Genomic DNA, 24436 nt, shown 5'->3' with positions numbered 1-24436 from the left:
AACAGATAAGATTAAGTAGATACTAAGAAGTATTAACATCCCTGTTGTTATGAAGCCTTACGTACGTACTATTGCCAATTGTACGATATACATATTTCAACCGACTTCAAAGGGTGAAGTATTCAATTTGATTTTCTCGCAACAACTTATATAGATCTATATAAATGCTTTGCTAAAACATACCAACATTTGTATCCATGTATGCATAAATAGAGTTACCGTAATTATATTTATTACTCCGTATATAGAAAAAAATACATTATAAGGTTAAATTAAGATATAAAAACGATCTAAAATTATTAGGAATATATTTGAAATGAAGGTAAAATGTACATAAAGCTTTGTAATAAATGATATGTTTAAAATCAGTCAAATTGATTCAACCAAATATCAATTTCGCCGACTAAATCTTAATACGTTTTTGACCGTCGATGCTCTATCTATATAAATTGCACAATCAATGACTGAAATGGTGTTAAATTCGCCTTTTACACTAAGTGTAATGAAGTTCAATAAATAAATATATGATGACTATAAATATGATTTTGTTTGTTATCTCTCAGCATTTGATTTTTGTATACATACTCGTATAGTAATATTTTTAATTTTACTTGAAAATATCGTCATTCACCCGCTATATTTTTATTTATAGTGTCATTCGTGATCTAAGGATACTAACAATACCATATCACATGATACCTTAAAACATTAAAAACCTTTTGTAGTCGTGCCATTGATAGCAACATACCCTGTCAGGTCGACTTCCACGTGCCCCTCCCCCCCTGATTACCATAGTGTTGAATTCCGGTGTATTCATAAGGATGGGCTTACTGACCTGCCTTTTCATCCTCAACTATCATCCCTTACTGGTGCCTCGTCAGCGCTTACCATTAGCGTAAATGGGGTTATAATTTCTGTCATCTATTAAAAATATATATAAATAACCTTAAAAGTATGTGTACATAAAAAATTAACTCATTTAACTCATATAAATAACCGTTTATCGCAGGATTGCCTTCATTAATCAGTATATAATATAAACCATGTTTTTAGTTACAACTTACCCGTGTGCTGTAAGCCATTCAAATCCGTTCAGTCGTTTATATTCGATAATGGATATACACACAATATTCCCAACTTTAACATTTATAATATTAGTAGGATTTAGTAAGATTTACAAGTTTAATCCAATTTAAAAATCACAAAAATAGCTAAACTCGTCAACGTTACATATAAATATCAAATAAGAAAATAATTACTTAAAACCATGCTTTATTTGCGTCTCGTTTACATAAAAAGCACTTCTGCGATATAAAAATAGTCTTACTACAATATCGTAGTTTAGTATCAATACATTTATTTTTTAAAGATATAATAGTTCATCACCCGAATTTTGATGCGTATAACAACGATATATGCAAACTAAACTTTAAGAAATGGACATAAAGCGTAGTTTTGTCCAGCGGGTCTACCATGAAATGAAATCCCGAAATTTCGGACTTAATTTCGTGTTTTTGTTTATACCAAAATCGGACGAATAAATGATGTTTAACATTTCGTTCGTCATACATCCTATCATAAAAGTCCAAAGGAACAATATTTTAACATTTTTAATATTTCCAAACGACATGTATTATGTAATTTCAACATCAAATTTGTGTTTCGTTTGGCTCCGAAATTTCGGAAAACACTTCATGGCAGGCCCTCAGAACACAATTATTCCACGCACCAAGACTCAGCTACAGATAATTTTACACCTAAATTGACTAGTCCTTATAAAATAATTTACTGTCTTTTTGAAAAGGCAACAAAAGCTTTTTATACATTTGATAAATAACTCATTATGTCAGAACTAAATAACTAGCTCATGTTAAAATGAAAATTACAAAATATAAAATTGCTGTTTACAAAACACTATTAATACTGCCCATTCAAATGATAATGTAGAGGTGTAATAAAATGGATATAACAAGCGAAATCTGGCTGGATAATTCATGACAATGAACAACTTTCCTCAAGGAACATAGATTAAAAAAATGTTATTAAAAATGAATAAATATTTAAAAAATAAGGGTGTGAATTTATTTTCTTATTTTCTGCATTAAGGCCTCTCAATAATAAACACCTTAAAAATATTTTTCTTTTAAAGTTTACCACTTCACCAAACGCCTTCTCTTATTTCTTCAATTTCCATATTGTTACACTATAAAAAAAGCATTTATAGGGTTGAATTGAGAACCCCTTCTCCTTTTCTTAAAGTTGGTTAACAAGTACTATAAATTTCTGTATACAACGCCACCTAGTTGTATACGGTATGCACATACCTATTATAGTTCTCAATTGTAAGGATACGCTCATGTCAACATGATTCGAGACAGAATGCTAGTGAAGAGGTACGACATAATGAATGAAATTCTAATTGGTTGGTTGACTCAGTCGGAGATTGATTAATAAGAATAATTTGTAGAGTTTCTGGTAATAATAGTAGGCAATTTTCGAGTGTTGACAGTAGCACGCATACTAATAATAGCGGAATTAAACAAATAACCAGTGAAATAGACATCTGCAAAATAACACACAGTTCAGTAAAATTAGTTGACTATATAAGGCAAAAGAAAAGGGAAGAGTACTGCCTACAGTAGCACCCATCTACACGCCCTTTCAATATATAAAAAATTCTACTCATAAGACTAATTGCAGTTATTAATGGACAGAAAAGTCAGTAGTATTATCTTCATACTAGATGGCGTTGTTGCAACACCACAAAAGAACTGAAAAAACCCATTTCAATTAGAATCTATTACCTTGTATTTTTCAATATTTCATTTACTAATCTATGCTCATTGAAACAAATTCATCAAGTTTAAACAGTAACATGGACAATATAATACTAATAACTATTAGTAATATAGTATTCTTACTAATAATTTACTAATGCTGGACTTTGGCTTGTTATGCCATTTCTGTCACCTCCTATTATATAGCAATTTTAATTAAAAATTAATTTCACTTGTTTGATCTATTAGTATAACAAAAAAAAATTACAACAAAACAGTCCTCTACTCACTGGAGATTAACATCCAAATTATACAATTTCCATACTGACAGCAACATGCAATAACCCTGTAATGTCTTATTTGAGATAACAAATCCATAAAAACTTTGAATATTTTTTTCTACATCAAACAAATAGTATAAAAAATTGTATCCAGTTTCAGTTAGGATTTTTTCTTAATAGTTCCTTTACATCTACAACATAACTGTTGTTCAGACTTAATTTTTTTTAAATGTAAATTAAATTCTTCTTTCAAAATTTTCCTATACATTGACTCTTTAACAGGTACCAAATTCTCATTGCTACAGTCACTATAATACATTGTATACATTTTTTTTATACTTAAACCAGGTGGTAGATATTGCTTTTTCTTTGAAAACTGTTTTATTGATTTTGATTCTACTGTTTTAAATGACATTATATGTTTTCGAACTCTATCCTTTACTTCAGCAGGTAAACTATGAGTACTTGCTTCTGATAATCCCCTACCATCAGGTTTGGGTAAATTCATATCAGATTTTCCCAAATGTACATTATAAACTGGTTTCTGTGATATAGCTAAAGTTCCTAAATAAAAATTCTTACACACTGTATACCTTACTGCTCTAACTAGAAAAAAATATTTAAAAGAATACTTTCTCTTGTGTTGACCATCCATAATTTTATGTCTGGCATGATTTCTCTCTGTTGTATTTAGTAAAAAGTGTCTTTTCTCATTCGCATTTAAAGAATAGAAAGCCCTAAATATATGTTCCCGATCTGTATTGTTAATTTTCTCATTACATTTGTATTTACAAGTTTTGAGACAGTCTTTAGTATTTTTCACTCGTCTTTCAGGAACATATTTCCCTCTTCTGCTAATGTAGGCCTCCCCTCTTTGATGCTTCATTTTACGTATGTTGCAAGCCCACTTTTCTGGGTTTGGAATTTGACTCCTTGTTCGCTTACTTGATGGTACAATTTCTATTTCTATTTGAGCACTTTCTGATTTACACCTAGAAGGAAATCATGTTGATAGTTAGCAAAATATTTCATGTTATCTAATTTACTCCTAATTTAGTAATTTTGATACTAGTATATTTGTAATTATAATAAACACCAAACTTAAAACTACCAAAGTAAGAATGAAACACCACACCACAATCAGTAGAAGTCCTTCTCCATTAGTAACTATCACAGGAGATAACATGTAGACATGTTTATATACTTATTTAAATAACTTTGTTGGCCAAAATAAAGCATGGTACAAGAGGTGTACTTAATGCATATGTGTCACTTTAGTTTTAGTGTGACACTTTTTTCCCCCAAACAGAATATCCACAATTAAAAAATTAAAGCTTAAAAACCCAATGAACAAAATATCCCATATTCTCGATGTTTTATAATATGTAACAAAAAGGATAATGAAGTTCATCACAATCTGAATGTTTTCTTTTCCACTATGGTTGTAGAAAAAAATTCTGATGATGGTTTATAGCACTAAAGCATGGGCCCTTCCCCTTTTTTTAAGGGTCAATAATGAACATGTGATGCCTCTAACATTACAAGTGTCCATAGACTATAGTAATCATTTACCATCAAATGTGCTATATACCTATTTGCCACTATAGTAATATAGGAAAAAAGAAAAAACTTACTCCATCTTTTTGTCAGTTAACCCTGGCTCTTCTTTAGTTACAACACACTGCTCCTTTTGATAATCATATCCATAATATTGTTGCTGTTCGCTACTCAATAACATGTGCTGTTTGAATACAGGAGGTTGAGGCATCAACATATGTGAAGTCATCTGCAAACTCTGAGCCATATCTGAACTTTGCAATGTGATGTGACCCTGTATTTGTTGTAAATTCAAATTCAAATGTGCCTGCTGACATGGAATGGATATTTGATTCTGATTTAATTGTATGTGTGGGTCATTATTATGATTAGTCACAGGCATATGGAGAGTGTCAGACACAGATTGCTGATAGGTAATTTTCTCTTGTGAATCTTGCAGTGACGGATGTGAAATATGAATTATTTGAAAATTTTCAATTTTATTGTTTGATATGGAAGGTTGATAAACTTGGACAATGTGAGGTATTGTCTGTGCCTGATGTAGTTGCTCCATGCTTGAAACCTGAAAATATAAACGTTTTTATAACTACTATCGGAATCTGGAACTCCCTTTTAAGAACTGAAGATTGTAAGATACTCTTAACTAAGTTTCTATTGCACTAAGAACGAATTAAGTAGTAATACAATAAGTTTAACTTTTTAGTGTTTTTATTGTTAAAATTTATCACTAAATATTCTTAGCGACGATTAAATTTATTATTAAATTGAAAAAGATTACAAACACGAAACTAGTAACAGATTTAATTTAAAGAGGTTATAAACAATTGCATACTTTATATCGGCGTGATGTGTTAATAAAACTTTCTTATAATAAATGCTATATAAGTAATTCACAAAAATATATGGGTATGATGGTATGATAGAAATTCAATAACGGCAGATAAAATTTGTTTTGGTTTGTGCGATTAGAAACTATTAAGATTCTTTGTTTTGCATTTTTTAATAATAAAAATGAAATGACAGATTACAAATGCCAAATTGCCAACACAGATCAAGTAATCCCTGTGTTATAAGAGTCGACAGCAGCCTTATGTAGACGAAACCTAAAAAATGAAAAGCATGTTACCTTTTCAATTTAACAACACAATGTAAATTATAAAAATAAAAAATGACTCTAAAATGTTGTACCATATTTATCTAAATTATATATATATATATATATATATATATATATATATATATATACTGTCATGGCGCCTATTCAAGATGCTCATGATCCGGCATGACGGAATAAAGGATCTTAATATTAGTTGGGAATGATAACATATATTCGTACAAAAACAACATTCTGTTGGTGGCTTGGATGCCAAATGCCACTATCTAACTGATGTGATTAACTGGCAACGTCGTGTACACAGATCAGAGAAACTGATTAGATTAGAAATTAGAAATATACAGTACACCTTGTTCTTAGTACAAACTACTAAGAACCTAAAAACAAGGAATTACATAGAAGGAATGATAAAATAAAATCTGTAAATCATATGGTTGTCTACTTTCTTCTTTAGCAAATATATATAGTAAAAAGAGGACGAAAGATATATCATCAGTTGCTATTTTTCTCAATTCATAGCAGGATAGTGTATAGAAAATGTTTGATATGTCAATTATTTGTCAATGACAAATTTTACATTACTAGATTATATATTCGACAAAGTTTATACAGAAAATAAAAAGCAAGTTATATCGGAATTTTTAGAGTTATACAGCCGTATATAATTTTTTATACATTAGTATATATATAATATTATATATATATTATATAAAAGGCCGGCAGCAGACCTGCAATGCCGCTGGTGTTGTGGGTGATCATGGGCGGCGGTAGTCACTTACCATCAGGTGAGCCGCATACTCGTTTGCCCCCTGTGTTGAAAAAAAAAAAGTTTAGGGTGCATAAAAGGCACAAAATATAAATATTTGTAGAAAGGGCTCGAATAATATTGGCGGGAATTATGAAAAAAAAGAAAACGTATTTTAATTCGTAATTATATTTAAGGTAATCGGATACAGTTACATGAACAATACCGGGATATAACATAAACTAAAAAGACGCACAAAATTACACATAATAAATGTAAGTTCATTTTAAAAATCTATCCTTTTAAATAATAAGTATTACAGAACCATTACAAATGAGTTATAATTGTAGAAAAAAAAAAATTTTAGATTGTAAATAGATACAAAACGAGATTTTTGACTTTGCTTTATATAATATATTAAGTATTAGCTATTTTAAAAATTTTACGTATTTTTCACCAACTATTATTACTAGATGGGAGAACGTAGCTTGAATAGCATAGAAGTATTGTTTCTTTATACTTTTACCTACAATAATTGAAATAAGTAGGTAGTATTCCAAAATTTTAAAAGTATATTTAATGTTTTCTATAATACTTTATGTATGTATATTACTAATATTTAATATTAGTAATATAAATATAGGTATATTAACCTATATTTCACTGCAGTTGTGAAATTTTGGGATGTGGCCAGAAAACCTGTCTTATCGTATTTTCTTATAGTAGTTTTTAGCTTTTATACAAATTTATTATCGATACATATATGATGCATTTACTAACATAGGTACTGTATAATGTATATTTAAAAACAAAGATGTAAATACTTTAGATAACCTTATCAGAGTAACATACAAATAGAAAGCTCACAATTGTGATCCTTATACTTCACTGAATGTAGTATTTGTCATATTTAATTCCAACGTAGCGCTCACTAGCGTATCTCGGATCAATTTAGTTTGATTTTCATCATCGAAAAATTTGTCAAAAATTTTAAATGACACGATTTTTTATATCGTCTAGGCGAAATAATACTCCAAATTGGAGTCTCCAATCAGTTCTATAGATTAATGTACCATGTAATGTACAAACCACATTATTAAGAACTTAAAAAAAAATACGTATTTTAATAAATTACTAGCATAAGTAATTATATACTTAAAATAGAAATACTTAGGTAGGCAATAAATCGTTTCATTGTTTTTAAATGAATTTAATACAAAACTCAATTACTTTATTATCAAATATCATACACTCGGGTCAATGTTATCTGTAATGATAGTAATCTTCTTCACAAAACAATATGATTATATAACAACATTAAATAAACAAGATATTTATATTTGACTACTGTAATATACTATAACAAGCATTATTCCCAACATCTACCGAAGAACTCTGATAACAGCCTGACAAATGGAATATCTTTGAGCGATAAGTACGCTTATGTTTATTCTGTAATATTTATTTAATACTTTCTTTAAAACTATGCCCCAATCGTAGATTTTGTATAATAGATTGAAAATAACCTTTAATATTTTAACTATGTTCTTTGGAAAATATTAAATTTTTCAAGGTCTTTCTTTGTCTTAACCTATAATTTATACAATTCAAAAAGTATCAGGACAGTATTTTAGGTTAGCACAGGCTGTGACACAGGTAAACCTATCTGAAATATTATCTTGCTTTAAAATGTAGCGTGCCAAGGTACCTCCTCTACTAAGCGAGATATTATTTCGAGTTGTTTGCATATGTACCTAGTATATCTAGGGTACATACTACATTACAGTTGAAATGTCTATCACACGTTAAAAACTTGTTATAAAAGTTCAAGACTGAAACCTCTTTAGTCTAGACGGGATATTTTTACTATAAGTAAATATTGCATATATTTAAGTGGGACTCATACTTCCAACACTCTAGACAAATACTTCCAATGCTCTAGATAAAGCGTTATATTTTCTATTATTGTAATATATGCATTGGACAAATGACTCTAGAGGGGCTGAGTTTATTCGTATAATTATATGGCACAGCTTTTAGATTTTATATTTTACATACATAATAGTATTAATTTTATCTACCTGTTGACGTTCAAGCATAATTACATAGAATTCGATTGCGTAATATCTACTTTAAATACAGTAGTAATGTCTCGTATAGTTTACATAAAAACAACATTGTTTGCACGGATTTAAATACTCCTTGGATAGTCGTATACGGAATTCATAAATTAATTATAATTTATTATAAATGAACTATTGAAACCTGTTCTCTAAAAAGTGATATACATAATCGTATACCACTAACATTATAGCACCACCGGGACCCAGCCGAAGGACTTTAGGCAGCAAACCTTTATAGAGGGCTCGAAACCTAAAAAAGAGAATTTATATTAATAAAATAACATCTATAACTGTGTCTGTTGCTATGTATTTAAAGAGATATATAAAAGGACGTATTTATTAAAGCATGATTCATATTAATCGACCAATCAATTATGACTTGAGATCTATACGAGTGCTCACGACAAGACTACTGCATTATTTAGAATTACTATAATTATAATCTATCAATTATTTAAGTTTAAATATTGTATTTAAGAATTTATCAGTAAAATAATTAATATGGCCGAGTTCTATAATAATTTAAAAAACAAAACATACTATATACCAATTTTGTTTACAGATTAACAATGTAGTGTAAGCAACGTAAAATAAATAACAGACACTCAAATTTGTTTTTAATATAAGAACTTTACAATTTCATGTGGCATTTGACCTTTAGTGATAATGGAATGTCCTCTAATGAAATGAGCGTTGAACTACGGTTTCTGGCCAAAAATATCTTTTAATTTCAATTGTTCTAACATTTTAACTTGGCACTGGGACAAGTCCCAAGTGCTTATGGTATACAAATATCAATATGTTTTGAATCTGATAATAATCCTAATACATTTTTTGTCTTGTAAATCAATATTAAATTTTTTTTTTCATAAATAAATACCATTACAATCTCAAACTGAGCAAAACTTGTATAAGTTACCTGCTAAGTAATTGGTAGACACAGGTACATACATTTTTTGTACATATACATATATTATACATAGAACACGCTTAGATCTATACAAAGAAACATATTTATAAATATAAATGTTTGTATTGTGTAGGAGTCGAACCCACAATCATAAGAAAATAAGAAAATGAGACTTTATGAGTCTCACTTTCTTATGATAGTCGGTTATAAGTCGATTATGAGACGCTGTTTCTTTCGACTGAACCTTAATTTATCCTATTTTAATTGAATTTATTTACGAAATTACTATTTTATGAACCATTCATAAACCAAATTAATTATAATTCTGATTCAAATCTATTAGAAATTAAGTTCATATTTATCCTTAGAGTAAAGATTTCGATGTTATATCTAAATGAAATTTTTATTTTAGAGACAGGTTTATAGAAATAGCTCCTTAGAATCGACTCCAGTGCATTAAATCGCAAATTATGATCAAATGAAATGTGTGAAATTTCTAATTTTAAACATTTGAAATTCTACCTATGCTGCGTCTTAACTTACCCTTCTTCTCTGTAAACCAAGACGATTGCTCCTGTAGTTGATATGTATTTTACGATTCCTGGTATAGGCTGAGGGCCCTGGATACGACTTTTGGCAACATCAAATGGTATATTCACACAAGAACCGAGAACACCAGCCGTAAATCCTATAGCTACCTTTCGGCCAAATTCCTTAATTGAATCCTGAAAAGGTAGATATAATTTTTTTTTATTTTTGTAAGTCTTTTATTAATAGTTAGAGTTGGCATATTTATTAATTAAATTAATATTATTAATTTATTAAAATTTATAATTATAATTAAACAATATGTTCGTTTTTTAGCACAATTATTGTAATATTTTTTTCATTTGATAATTGTAATAGTATAACTTTTACATTTCTAAATACAGTCATGTGACACTGTACAGAACTTACTTGATACTCCGGAACCAATCCCTTCACACTATGGTAAAATCCAAAATACACCATATTAAATACGCCATTTCTTGCTATGGTAGCTGTTAACCCTTTGTTGAGTCCCCGTGACCCTAAGCCATGCTCTCTAACAATTTGTCTCGTAACAGACCACGTACTCGGCACTTGAGCTGCTAGAGAAGTGTTTGATTGTAAAGTCACTTTGACCACTTCAAAAGGATTAACTAAAATTGCCTCCGTTATGCCAGCTCCTAATCCGGCTAATGAGAATGTCTGAAAATTATTGCATAATTACTTAACATTACGAACAGTAGTATTAAAATATGATTGGATAGGGCCCATCCAATATACATAATCTGTATCTATGTCTTTTATTACTCGTACATTTATAGAAGCTAAAGGAATGCATGTGAACACATAACGATAAAGTGAAATTCTTCTATCATTACCATACCTACTACCATTTCTTATTAACTTTGTTGCCTATGTAGTATCATTCTGTTAAAACATAATCATAATGTTAGAACAGCCATGATCAATTATCCTCGAGTACTATTGCAGAGGTCGATCACACGTAAATATATGCATTCACATGCTCAGTTTATTTTTAGAACAGACAACAAGTCCGATATGTTTACCCGAAAACGTGCAAGAAATAATTAAAATGTAATTCAAAATACCGCTAAAGAGATATTGTTTAGATAGGTAGATTATAATGCACAGACGTATCACAAATATAATAAATATTATTTACTGACGTGATTAGAAATAATTTATTATGGCTCAAGGTAATAATAAAATTTATAAAACCTTACATAACGAACGTAAATCATATAAAAACAATGAATGCTTTCATGTATAAAAACTCGCTATATTTATATATATAATTATTTTATTATTAGTGACTAATTAATTAACCCTTTTAAAAGCTGTTCACATGCTTTTACGTCTATATTTTAAAACTGCTAAAAAACAGCGACTTTAATAGTGAAAACTTAATATTAGAGCAATATGGGATATTTTATAAATTGCTAAGAAACTATTAAAATCGGAAAAGATATCGCATGATATATAACAACATATATGTTATCAAATTGAGCGGATCTTCATTTTTGAAATCGATTGACGTAAAGAACATGGAAAAACGCTTAAAGTTACAATTATATTTCAATAAATAATCTCTAATATATTTTATTTTAAAAATTAGGAGTACTGAAGAAATAATGATGAATAGAAACTCTACTTGTGATTATTCATACTCTTACTCCATATTATGGAATGATTCGTTCCGTTCACTTCCGGTTCCGCTTTGTAGAAAATGCAAAAGTTATACATTATAATGTATTAATAAACTAATAAAGTACTAACAGTACTCATTAATGTCTCTGATTACTATGTTAAAATAAAATAATACAAAACTCTTACTAGCGGTGTCGGTGTACTGGAACCAAACATAAAAAATCTTTTATACTGTTCGAAGGTTACAAACTTTACTGCTCTTTTAGGGGTTTCTGCAAGAATTGGCGGCAAAATTCCTTTCCAGAAAGATGTTAAACCTTCATATTTGTACATCTTTTTCATGCAATCCACTATTCCAGTATAATAATGACGATCACTAGATGCAGAAGATTTTGTAGCTTGTATTTGCAATCTTGTTTTAACAAGATCCAAGGGATGCATAATACAAACTTCTACAAAACCTGCACTTCCACCAGCACCAATTTGCATAGTAGCTTGTTTAATAAATTTTTCAAGTTCCGACATTTTTACGAATATATTATTTAATTTAACAAAATACACGACATACACTCTTGCGTGTATAACGCACAATAGTAATTTTTCCGGCAAATTGCTGTGTCTACTGTTATCTTAAATATACAAACCATTATATACATATTAATTAAACCAAACAGCTACATTATCGTTCTTTAAGTTTACATTATTTGGACTAAATAAAGAGTATATAACGGGGCACCAACAAGACTAATTTACAGAAATTTTGACGCAAAATTTGGTTAAGTACTTAAATCAAAAATGACAAATACGTTACTATTTAGTGTTAGTATGTTCTATTTTTTTTTATAAATAGTATACACATATTTTATACAAAATACATAGGCGGTAGCTGTAATTCCAAATAAGCACATATATAACCCGCATATTATACCAAATATACTAACTGTAAACTTTTTAGATCCGACTTTAATAAGAAAACTAATTTGAACTTTATATCCGACACATAGAACTTATAATTAATTTTATTAACAAGTTAAATGCTACCGCTTGAATGTATACGCTGCATAGAGTAATTCAACTAATACCACAGATTAAGGATAGTACTGGCTAAAACCAGATACAACACGTAGAACATTTTATCTACACAATATTTTTTTTTTATGTGTGGAAATGGTATGGTACCAGTGAAGGGTAATAGATGAGAATGAAAACAGGCCAGTTAGCCCATCATGATGAATTCATCAGGAATTAACCATGATAGTTTCCAGGGGGAACCGCGAGGAGATCGACCTGGCTGGGTATATTGCTAGCAATGGGATTCTCAGTCTCCATTACTAACAATCCCTTTCCCCCCTACACAATATAAGCTCAAGGTTTTTTGGCGAGAATATGAACAAACCTAAGTTTTAATTATTTTTATGTTTTGAAGTGGAATTAGTTTTAAATGAATATAATTACTTGTAATTAAGTGTGATGTATCTGGATGCAAAATAAAATATTATATACCAGAATTATTAGAAATAATTTAATTTGATTATTTTTCGCTATACAATTTTAGCTATATTTGCATCTTCAATTCCATATAAATTTTTAATTGTCAGTTAAATGCACACATTTACAAAACATACACCAAGTATACCTATTTTATACTGCGTCTAGGTTATAACTAATAGAACAGTAATTATAACCTATCTCCGATGAATTACTAAAATCCTCCCAAAAAAGAAAACCATTTGCTGTGGCGCCATAATTCAAGTACACGTCTCTTGATATTTCTAAAAGCATTGGGATCCTTGGTATCGACATCTGTAGTGACGTACAGCTCCGTAGCCACTATGAAAATAAGATAAAGGTGACATCCAAAAAACTGGATGTGGTTAACAGAGCGAAACAATACTTCACGCCGGATCAACAATTAATGTTCTATATATCGCAAATTCGGAAACATGGAGTATTGCTGGCACTTATAGACGGGAGCACCTAAATACCAGCTTGAATTCTTCAACTCAGTGCATCGACGAGCTATGCAAATTGTCGATGATCCCAAGATTACAAACAGTATTGAACCTTTAAGTTTCATGAGAGATTTTGCCTCACTCTGTGTGTTCTACCACTTATACAACGGATTGTACTCAGAGGAATTGTTCAATATGATGCACACGGCCGCTTTCTACCATCGTAAAGCGTCATGTTTACAGGAAGTTCAATTTACTACGGAATTCACGCTCGAGACTAGACAATCGCGTATGACACAGCTTCAGACATATTTTCTCCCATGAACGCTCAGAATATAAAGTGAACTCTCTATTGAGGTTTTTCCCAAATACTACAGCTAGGGGTTATTAAAAAATGGATAAAGAAATCAAGGTTGGTAACACGCGCGTAATGCCCTTGGTATTACATGAGTTCATAGATTACGGTTACCACTTAGTTGACCCGTAAACTTGTTTGTCACCTCAGTAGTATAAAAAAATTCAATTTCTTTTATATATAAACACATTTATTATCGATATGGGTTTTGTATTTATTTAAAATAATCTTGAATACATAAATGCACCCAAATTTTGAATCGATAACCAGGATTTTTTTGAATAAACGATTTTGGAACGTTATCGAATAGAAGGAAAAAATAAAATATGATACCTGTTGCATTGCATTTTGTTGGCAACTAAGTTAAAATTTAAAACTGACAGATTGCGTAATTTTTTTCTGCACTATAATTAATAGCCCAGCGAAGTCCAATAGCTGTCCCGGAGAAAGGGACAATCATACGCGTGGGCAATAAAATATTTGTGGTATAACGCTTTAACAATATATATTATATACATTATAGATATGTAAGTTGTATAATGGGTTTATATTTTTTAATTTTTAAGTAGGTATAATTTTCAATAGATGCACGCTTAAACTTTAGCTTTTAGATAATGTTTGACATGTCAATTATTTGTCATTAACCAATTTCACATTACTATATATATTAGACACAGTTTATGTAGAAAGTATGCAAGCAGTTATATCTGAATTTGGTAGGATTGTACGGCCGTATACAGTATCCTGCTATGAATTGAGAAAAAAAACTACTGATGGTGTATCTTTCATCTTCTTTTTACTAATTATATTTGCGTAAGAAAAAAGGAGGCAACCATATAATTAACAGTTTTTATTTTATCATTCCTTTTTATATCCTTCTTCGTAGTGCTTAACTGTCAAATCCTTTCCGAAATGTCATATCGTGATTCTTGAAAGCTGTCATCTTATCGACTAGATATTTAGGGTTGAAATGGGTTTTAATTTTATTCCAATTTTTCTTTCTCATATTTTCTTTAGGATATTTTTTTAATGCAATAAAAATTTTCTGTGTCATAGCTTTTTGCTGTGCTTTTTATCTATGTATATGGTCCCTTTGTTCTAAATAGCCGCCAACCGATTAAAAACAATAAATGTCTATAGAGTCTGTTTTCGCTTGTACAATACATTTGTCATACAAAATGGCAGGAAAGATGAAAGGTTTGCAGAAAATAAGTGAAAAGAAAATGTGATTTCTTTTGCTAACAGTGTAGTGTGGATGGAATGTGAATTAGACGCGGAAATGTGGACATAGCATATAAAATGGGTTCTCAGACTTTAGAGATATTACGCCAAGGTGTTTGGGCTTCGTTGACAGGAGGATGGTTTTATGATCCCCATCAGAATTTGTTTTGCAACACAGTCCACTTGTATGTGTGGCTATTCCTGCTATGTCTACCGTTCTCGGTATACTTGGTGAGTATTATTTTGATTAATAATATTTTTACAAGCTTATTAAATTTCAGCAGGTTATAGTGTGTTGTCATGTAAAATCAGGTCAAATTGTTTTACATCATTGTTATGGTTAACTGTGTGCAACAAAGATCAGTGCCCTAATTTCTTTTAAGTAATTTCTCTAAAAAATAAATTTTTTTTTTTTTTTTATAAAAACAATTTAAACTGATAAATAGATGCCTGATCAAGATCAGACCAGATTTATGTTATATACTATGAAACTTTTATGTTATAACATCTAGTTTATATAAAAACATTCACAACTTATAAGCTTTTTTATTAAGGCAAATTTTTTATCCTAATGTGTTAACATGAATACAATTTAAAAATACATTAAAAAAGCATACCTAGAATTATAACAACAATATTACTTATGTTTATATTGTTAGTATCTCATTCAATTAGTTCAGAGTTTATAGTTTATAATTAGAACACAGTCTGTGTTTATATTTATAAACAATATATTTTTTTAAATACTAAAGATGACTCCCATAAACTGTATAAATGTGTACCAAAAAGTATGTTTAAATAAACAGTTTATTGATCTTTATTTTATTTTATTTTTTTTATTTTTATTATATTTTATATAGTACATAAAATATGTTGATCCTCAATTTTTGGAAGATAGTAATAAAAAATAGTCATTAGTCATTTATTCATAAAACAATGTATATGTGTATGAAATTAAGTATGTTCATACAAAAAAGCATTAAATTGAATATTACAAGTATTGAATTAAAATAATAAATATATTTTACAATAAAAAATGTCAACATCATCCATAATATATATGACAAATTTATTTTTAATTCTAGTATTTAATCACCAGTATAAAAGTCATTAACAGAGTAACAGCATTTTTTCAATAAAAGTGATTGTAGTTTAAATTTAAAAGAATTGAGATTATGTACAATTTTTAATTCAACAGGTAATTTATTAAAAAGCACTACTTCCTAATGACATATACTGTGTTTAACAATGTTCAGACAAGGTATAGAGTTAGTACTAACATCCTCCCTCCTAGAAGTCTTTATTTTTTCTATCTTGTTCTGTTTCACTTTTAAGAAGAGTCTTTACAAAATCAGTAAGGACTACTAGTATATAGAGACTTGGAACCGTTAAAATTGTGAGCATTTTAAAATATTCTTTATAAGAATCTCTTTGTGAAATATGTATATTAGTTCTTATAGCCCTTTCTTGTAGGATAAATCCTCTGCTGACTAATAATAATGACAAAAAATTTATATATAATTATATTATTGAATGTTTTTTATTTAAATTGAAATTATCTGTACTGGAAAATAATAACTGTAATACATAAGTATCAACAGCATCATAGACAGCAAGGATTACTCTGTGGTATCTATGCTTCCTCTTATGCATTGATATTCCTAAGTAATATAAGGCTCAATATATCAATAGGCACCCCTACCCTTTAAACTAAAACACAATCATGCAAACATAACTGTTTAGCAGCAGTACCAAAAACAAGAATGGTATAGAGGTACCTACACAAATGAGTTTTATAAGTTCTCTCTCCAAGTACAAATACTATAACAATATGTGTGCAATAAATTATTGAACTAAATAGACCACCTCTAAGGCATCCATAATCAAATTATCACCCCCTTTCACAGTACTTCCCACCGGCAAGTTCGGGTTGGATTGTGTACTGTGTTCTTGTAGCATTGCTCTTCACAATACTCAAGATACTGAACCACAGTCTTCATCACATGTATGATACAAGTGAGTGTATTATCATACAACCCACTGGAGAAGCGGGAGCCTCTAACAATAATACTGTGTGAGTACTCCTTTTTTAATTATATTTTTTTAAGTATTTTTTATTAATTAAAAGTAAAAACTTAAACAGTATTTTTTTATTTGTTTTATACAATCTTGACATCTTTACAATTTCATGAATACAGTATTTTCTTTCTGATAATTTTGAGTCCAGCTTGCATATCAGTAAAAGTTATATTGGTGAATTTAAATTTTATAGACCCGAAGAAGGCATGGAGATGCAAATGCTCCGACTGGGCGGAGTAGTGGTGCAAGGTAGTGACAACGAGTCTATAACATCTTTAGAATACCACAAACCTAATAACAGTACCATTGGTAAGTGATACTTAATTATTAATATTGTTAAGTACTCCATAATCACACTATGTGTTTTATATTAAGATAACTAACTATGTTATGAAAACCAGAGGATAAGTATTTGGGACATAACAGAAAATAAATATGTATTTCCATGTACTCATATTTAGAAAAGTATTAAGTTAGTCCAATATAGAATCATATCTGAGAACTCATTTATTCAAAGCAATATATTTACTGTCTATAATAGAGAAAAATCTTGACTGACTGACTTATCAATGCGCAGCTGGAACTACTAAAGTTAGAATTACCAAATTTTGACAGTGGATCGCTTTCATAACCTACATAAGTAATAAAGGATTTTTCTCAATTTTGTCCTTAAGGCTATAAAAATAGGAGTGAAATTTGTATGAAAAAGTATAATTATTTTCATAAAAATAATAATATATAGTTTCAGTTTTTCTCTAAATTCATTCCTTATTGTATTAAGTACTAGCGGCCCATCCCAGCTTCGCACGGGTGGACATTTTTACAATATTTTACATTTTTATCTGATCCTACCTAGCTACCTATTTCATAAATGGGCCGGCCCCCACCTGCCCCTCTCCCGCACCGCTAAAGTAGGTATGAATAACTTGTACAACTCGACAGAGTTATTTTTTCTATGTCTTATTAAATTCATAATATCTATTGAATAGAATAGCCGATTTCAACAATTCAAAAAGTAATCAATCAATATATAAATTGAAATAGTTTTGAAAACAATATGATTTAATTGGATAAGGATTTAAACAGAAGTATGAATACCATGGTGTTATTTTGGTCGGTACTACTATCAACTTTTAAAATGTAAAAAGTGGTTATTGTGACATAACGATAATATTTGGACATATAGTAGCACGGATTTTTTTGTAGTTATTAATATTTTCTTCAATATTGTAGAACATACTTTTGTTCTATCACCAATAGTTTTCGCAGTGTACGCGATGTAAATAAAATATTTTATAGCATTTTTTTACACTTTGAGTTACGTTCGATCTTTTTTAGCAATAAATATAGCCTATGTTACTCAGGGTGAATGTAGCTTTCTAATGGTAAAAGAATTTTTGAAATCGGCAAAGTAGTTTTTGAGTTTATTATATTCATTACAAACATACACACAAAAATACAAATCTTTATAATATTAGTATTGGATAGGTGATGTTGCTTTTCAATCCACATTTCTTTGATTAAAATGTTAAATTTCACCAATAGAACTGTCTCTTCGTAGTATGCTAAAGGATTTTGATTTCAACTTATACATAAAAAATAAAAAGACAACACTGCAATAGCTAAAATAGGGTTTTTAGATATTTAAAGTTATATAAATAAGGGGGTTAAATGCTATATTCTATCTCCTTGTTCATTCTTTGAGTACTACTATTCTAAATGAGAAAGTCTATGAATATATTTATTTGTTACACAGTCATGTTTAAATAACTAAAAAGATTTGAATGAAATTTGGCACACAGGTAGGTTATATCCTAACTTATAATATACTTACACTTATAATAATTTATACATTGATGCATGTGGACGAAGTCGCAGAGAACATCTAGTTTTTATAAGGTGTTGGGTTCACTGTTGATTGACTGATTAGTACTACTATATTACTTTATATATGTTTATCATAATTATGCTATATATTATGTTTCGTTTTATAAAATGACATATATACCATAATGGTATAATTAATACCATTATGGTAGATCGTGGTATAAGACTAGTCATAAGTAATTATACAACCTTAATATATATAATATAACCTTATACTGAGGTATTTATAATAATTCTAATTTTAATTACATAATAAAATACAGTTTTTTTTTATTAATATATTTACTGTATAATGATTGTCTAACAATGACGTGGCAAATTATATCTCGACTTCATTAATATACAAGGTCTTGATGAATATCAGAAGTTGTACAGTCATTGAAAAAGGAATGCTATTGTTTAAATAGCATTCCTGAAATTAAACAACATTATTATCATCTTTACTTTTCTTTCACACTTGTATATATATTGCATAATTTTTTTCAGTTCACTTTGAATAAATGAAGAGTTTTTTATACACTTTTTTGTACCTTGTATTCTAAATAATAACATCACTACCTAATAATTGTAATAGCTGAATAATACAAAAATATTGTCTTTGTTACAGATCTAAAAGTAGATGTACATCGAAAAAATAGTTCAGAATCTAGTATAGAGGATAGTGCTATGTCTACTAAACAATCAGAAACAGTGGCCACAACAAAATCGGACCTGTGTGTAGCTACAGAAATGCCTACATTTGTAGATATGCCTGCAGGCCCAGCCAAAACCCGTCCACCTAATAGAACAAGATCCAAATCGGGTCACAAACGTGACCACCGAACTTCTAAAACTAGAAGAACGCATGGTAGCAGAATCAACGAATTAATCGTTGAAGAAGCTTCCAGAAACATAAGAGTAGATAGTAATTTACCTGTACACATGTTAGTAGATGAAGGACCCTTTGCTAAAGTAAGCAGGGGCTATCATGAATATCCTCATAGACGGGGATCAAGCAATAGAGCGTCTTGTAAAGAGTGGTTATATTTGGACGGTAATGATGCGATAGGAGAACATTACCAGTCAAAGTTCGCTAGTCCGCTAGCTTTCGAATCGAGGGATAATTCGGAGCCAAGTGTGGGCCCACCATCGCCTAAGAAACGACCAGCGCATAGAAGGCGATATACTAATTATCCTGATGAAAGCTGTACTAAATCTGCTATGGCATTAGCTACGGCACAATCATCCAATATGAGAAGGAATTCTAATTCCACTATGTCAACCATACAGTTACCTCTTTTGAATTCTACTGCGCAACTTGTTTCACATATGAGAAGGCATTCAAATAATACTGATACAGGTTTCTTTGCTAGTGTTGAATTAGGAGAATACATGATGGTGAAAGCTGAAGCTCCTAGTGGCGACGCAGACAAAAATAAAGGTAAAAGTCCCGGAGTGAGGCGAATAAAAAGTGCTGCTCTAGAAATAGGATGCCCACCGCCTAGTGTATCAAACTTATCTCCACATCCAAATAGTGCAGAAACTATTGGTGGACAAATGTTAAAAAATCCAAAAAGTGCCGTGATACCACCTCCTAGTAAAAGTTTGACTCGTGGCCCCCATTTGAATCTGTATCCCAAAAACGAATCTGGTGAAGGGTGTAGTTATCCTTATCTGACTTATGGTTCAGAAATAGTGTATCCTATAGCTGAAATATCAGATGAAATGCAAACTTCACAAAAAGAGACTGATTTGGACTCCAGTGGTGAAAGTTATAGTGATTATGAAGATGAGAAACAATTTCGAGGATTTGATTGGGATGCAGAACAATCGCCAGCCAATCGTTCTAGTGATTCTGATTACGAAAACAATGGTTCTAGATCACCACTACTAGATCGAACTGCAGAAATCAGAATAGTCCGTACGAAAGTTCAAAGTGATTGTAAAAAATATTGTTGTGAAAGACACTCAGGACCTAAACATCAATCTGATTGTCCAAATGACAAATCTAAATCAGTAAGACTGAAGAAATTAGCTAAAAACGAATCACAATATGGAAATAAACGTTCAGAACAGCAAACCAGTTCTTGTGAATGTAAATTTAATCCAAACGGTGATTATTTCGATAAAGCCAGTGCAAGTTCCAAAGACTTACTAATAGAGAAATCTAGTTTAGAATCTAACGAAAATCCTGAGCAACCGGATAAACAAATCAATGATAAAAAACTTGTAGAAAAGAAACTTTGGGACCACGATATATCTAATTCTAGCAGTAGTAGTGATACCAATCTAGAGAAACCGTCAGAAGACAATAACAACATTAAATATAATGCTGCAGAGACGGAAGAATCGCAGTTAACATGCGATAGCAAAAGCGCAGACGAAAAAAGTATATATAGTTTAGACTGGCTATTTGAGGAATCACCACAACCTAAATTAACTAGTTGTAAAGATACGTCTGCTTCATCTTCGTTAGTTCCTGAAGACATAGTTAGTCAAAAAATATCCAATGCCTTAGGTGAATCATCTTCCAACATTCCAAAAAACTTGGGAGCTATACCAAAGCAGATAAAAAACTTAGCGCGTTCACGAGCTTCATCTCAGAAGGAGAACAAGAAGAAAGATTCTAAAAAAGAAAAGGATGAAAATCAAACTGATGATCGCATGTATATGGATGCTCAGGCTGCTTTGGTACAAGGTTTGGAATGTTTATTTGCTGCAACGAACGCTAATACTGTTGTAATGCCACCTCCAAATAGAGAAGAAAGGCCACGGAGTCACAGACAGAGCATAAGAGGTGAAAGGGAAAACTCTCACAAAACAAGAAAGCGCTCTATTGAAGAAGTGGCACAAACATCTACAAACACCTTACTTCCAACATCAATGCCGTTATTGGCGGCATTTATTAGTTCACGAATGGATATGATGCCGTGTTCTGCCCCTGACAATCCTCCTTCCGAAACAACACAGCAACCTGAAGAGACACAGAGACAAAGACCTTTGATGGATAGGAATCATAGGAATCGAGTTCGTAAAATTAAACGATCAACTCGTCAACGAAATAATCCGTCACAAAACAATTCAGATAAAAAAGATAAACCTGCAATCGCAGATAACTCAAGTAGTACTAACAATGTCCATTTTGCAACATCATTTGACGACACAAGTGATGGAGCTATTCATTGTTTTATGGATGAATACGGTAATTGGATGTCATACACTTTTGATAAGAACAGTTCTGGCAGAGCACAGGCTCATCCAATTCCATTGCCAGAAAAAGAAGATAATGTAAGATTAAAACATGTTAAATCAGTTGAGAATCCTGACAATTCTCAAGAAACCGCTGGTGAAGGTAGCTGTGGATCTCTTGAATCTGAAGCAGGAAATAGTGAAAGTGTATCGAAAACGAAACGCGGTGACAGCATAGATCAAAGTTCATCTAACCAAGGTAGCAATAATCCATTATTGTCAAGTAATAATAATGTGTCTACAGTTGTTCCTATAAATACTAACAACGCTAATAAACGTTTCTATGTGTTTGATGGAGGAACTGGTACACATACAGACCAACCGAGATCACCAGTTGCATATGTCACAGACAGCTTATTAGAACAAATTGAAGCAGAAAGACAGTCGCGTATGGGTCTCCCAAGTATGCATATAAATTTTTTGATGAGCCAACAAAGAGCACAGCAACAAGCCCAACAACAGGCTGAAAGTGTATCAAATAATATATCAAGCCTAATGCCTTCTATAGGAGAAGAGAGCGTGGAGATAAACATAAGAAGTAAATTCTCGAAACTTATGGATGAAATAGAAAAAGCGAATCAACCAAAACCAAAGAGCTATTACAAATTCAAACTTTTAAAGTGTTTTGAAATAAAAGTTACCATGGATAGGCTAAAATTGATGGCATTATTTGACCGGAATTTAACATTCAAAGAAACATTTATAACAATATTTTTAGCGATTTCTGTTGCTGTGCTCGGTTCACTTGTTTTAAATGTAGGTTTCTACAGGGACATCTATGCATTTTGGTTCTGTTTTATAATGGCAGGCAGTCAATATTCCCTTCTTAAAAGTGTTCAACCAGATTCGGCGTCACCAGTACATGGTTTTAATAAAATGGTTGTGTTTTCCAGACCAGTCTATTTCTGTTTATGTACTGCTATTTTATATGCAGTTCATAGTTACCTCGAACAAAGTCCTGTAGTAAGCAATACAGATACAAGAGTAAAAAGAAGTTTGGACGAAATCAAGCCATTTACAATATATGGATTTGAAATGAAAGAACGAGAATTTTTACTTATAGTCCAAGAAGGATTGTCCAAGTTTCTGTTATTTTTTCCATTGGCTTTTAGTTTAGGTCTTTTTCCACAAGTCAATACCTTTTTAATGTATCTGTTGGAACAAATAGACATGCATATTTTCGGTGGTAATGCCACCAGTAGTTTGAGTGCTGCTGTGTATTGTGTAGCTCGATCGTTAGCTGCTATCGGAGTGTTGTACGGATTCGCATATAGCGGTTTAGTTGAAGGCAAGAAATCTCAGCATCAAAAACACAACATATTATTTTCAATTTTTTGTGGCCTTCTTGTACCGATAGCATATCATTTGAGTCGAAGCGCCAGCGATTATACTCTTATATGGAACTTGATAAAAAAACATCTGTTGCCACCTGAACTATATGTGATCCATAATCCGGAATGTTCACCGGAAATTAATAAAGAAGAACCTAATACATTATCTGACGATAAGAAAAATAATTCTGAGAGTAATATATCAAAGCAAAATTCGATCGGAAGTTCTGCATCTAAAATAAATTTTAGTTCGGAAACGAACATTGCTCGAACACAAAAGCGATCTCAAACTTCTAGTGTTAGTTCCCTTAAAATGGATCCTCGAGCAGGTGATACCATGAACTCAACAACTTCCCTCAAAGCCGATCCTTCAACAGAGACGGAAGACAAGAGTCGTGATACAAATTTAAATAATTCAACTAGTAAACAAGAGCAAGCTACAGAAAATTCCGAGGAGGATATGGAAGATCCTTTACCAGGGAAATTACAGGCAACGGTGAACGCGCGTCTCAAGAATGATCTCATTGTGTGCACTTTTCTTGGGCTGTTCGTGTTCGGTCTACATTGTACCACAGTTTTTACGACTCTTCGACCACAGCTTAATACGGTAAGTTAGTTCATAAGTAGATTTTGTTATATGTTATTAATATACATTAAAATATAAAAATCTTATTCCAGTA

The 24436-nt window shown here is 30.8% G+C and overlaps 3 protein-coding genes across 3 annotated transcripts in view; 1 reads left to right on the top strand and 2 right to left on the bottom strand.

Annotated features, from left to right (window-relative positions):
• Window positions 1-1252: 1252 nt before the first annotated feature.
• On the bottom strand, window positions 1253-5676 carry LOC113512869 (uncharacterized). Its single transcript, XM_026896818.3, has 3 exons — window positions 5448-5676; window positions 4693-5177; window positions 1253-4050 (listed from the first exon to the last, which is right to left on the bottom strand). Exons 2-3 carry the CDS (start codon window positions 5166-5168, stop codon window positions 3219-3221), a joined length of 1308 nt encoding a protein of 435 aa, XP_026752619.2. The 5' UTR covers window positions 5169-5177; window positions 5448-5676; the 3' UTR covers window positions 1253-3218.
• A 1973-nt stretch (window positions 5677-7649) lies between these two features.
• On the bottom strand, window positions 7650-12476 carry LOC113512861 (mitochondrial 2-oxodicarboxylate carrier). The gene is made up of 4 exons (XM_026896810.3): window positions 11890-12476; window positions 10465-10737; window positions 10051-10232; window positions 7650-8847 (listed from the first exon to the last, which is right to left on the bottom strand). The coding sequence occupies exons 1-4, from the start codon at window positions 12226-12228 to the stop codon at window positions 8730-8732; spliced, it is 912 nt and encodes a 303-aa protein (XP_026752611.2). The 5' UTR covers window positions 12229-12476; the 3' UTR covers window positions 7650-8729.
• A 2462-nt stretch (window positions 12477-14938) lies between these two features.
• Window positions 14939-24436, top strand: part of LOC113513035 (pecanex-like protein 1) — a 33665-nt gene continuing 24167 nt past the window's right edge. The window contains exons 1-4 of the mRNA XM_052892758.1: window positions 14939-15462; window positions 17139-17305; window positions 17504-17619; window positions 19805-24363. Coding sequence (XP_052748718.1) covers window positions 15310-15462; window positions 17139-17305; window positions 17504-17619; window positions 19805-24363 — 4995 coding nt within the window. The 5' untranslated portion in view covers window positions 14939-15309. The remainder of the gene's footprint in view (window positions 15463-17138; window positions 17306-17503; window positions 17620-19804; window positions 24364-24436) is intronic.

Source organism: Galleria mellonella, unplaced genomic scaffold, assembly GCF_026898425.1.
Source record: "Galleria mellonella isolate WM207_F2 unplaced genomic scaffold, CSIRO_AGI_GalMel_v1 utg113, whole genome shotgun sequence".
Taxonomy (NCBI): domain Eukaryota; kingdom Metazoa; phylum Arthropoda; class Insecta; order Lepidoptera; family Pyralidae; genus Galleria; species Galleria mellonella.
Note: the sequence above shows the minus strand (reverse complement) of the source record. Positions and strands in the feature narration are given on the sequence as shown.

What these genes read in the sequence shown, in the direction of transcription:
- LOC113512869 (XM_026896818.3), bottom strand. Translation starts at nt 5,168, where the DNA reads ATGGAGCAACTACATCAGGCACAGACAATACCTCACATTGTCCAAGTT. An exon ending in TTAACTGACAAAAAGATGGA is followed by an intron (nt 4,051 to 4,692) that starts GTAAGTTTTTTC and finishes ATTTCCTTCTAG; the next exon opens with GTGTAAATCAGAAAGTGCTC.
- LOC113512861 (XM_026896810.3), bottom strand. Translation starts at nt 12,228, where the DNA reads ATGTCGGAACTTGAAAAATTTATTAAACAAGCTACTATGCAAATTGGT. An exon ending in CCAGTACACCGACACCGCTA is followed by an intron (nt 10,738 to 11,889) that starts GTAAGAGTTTTG and finishes AATAATTTTCAG; the next exon opens with ACATTCTCATTAGCCGGATT. An exon ending in GATTGGTTCCGGAGTATCAA is followed by an intron (nt 10,233 to 10,464) that starts GTAAGTTCTGTA and finishes CTACCTTTTCAG; the next exon opens with GATTCAATTAAGGAATTTGG.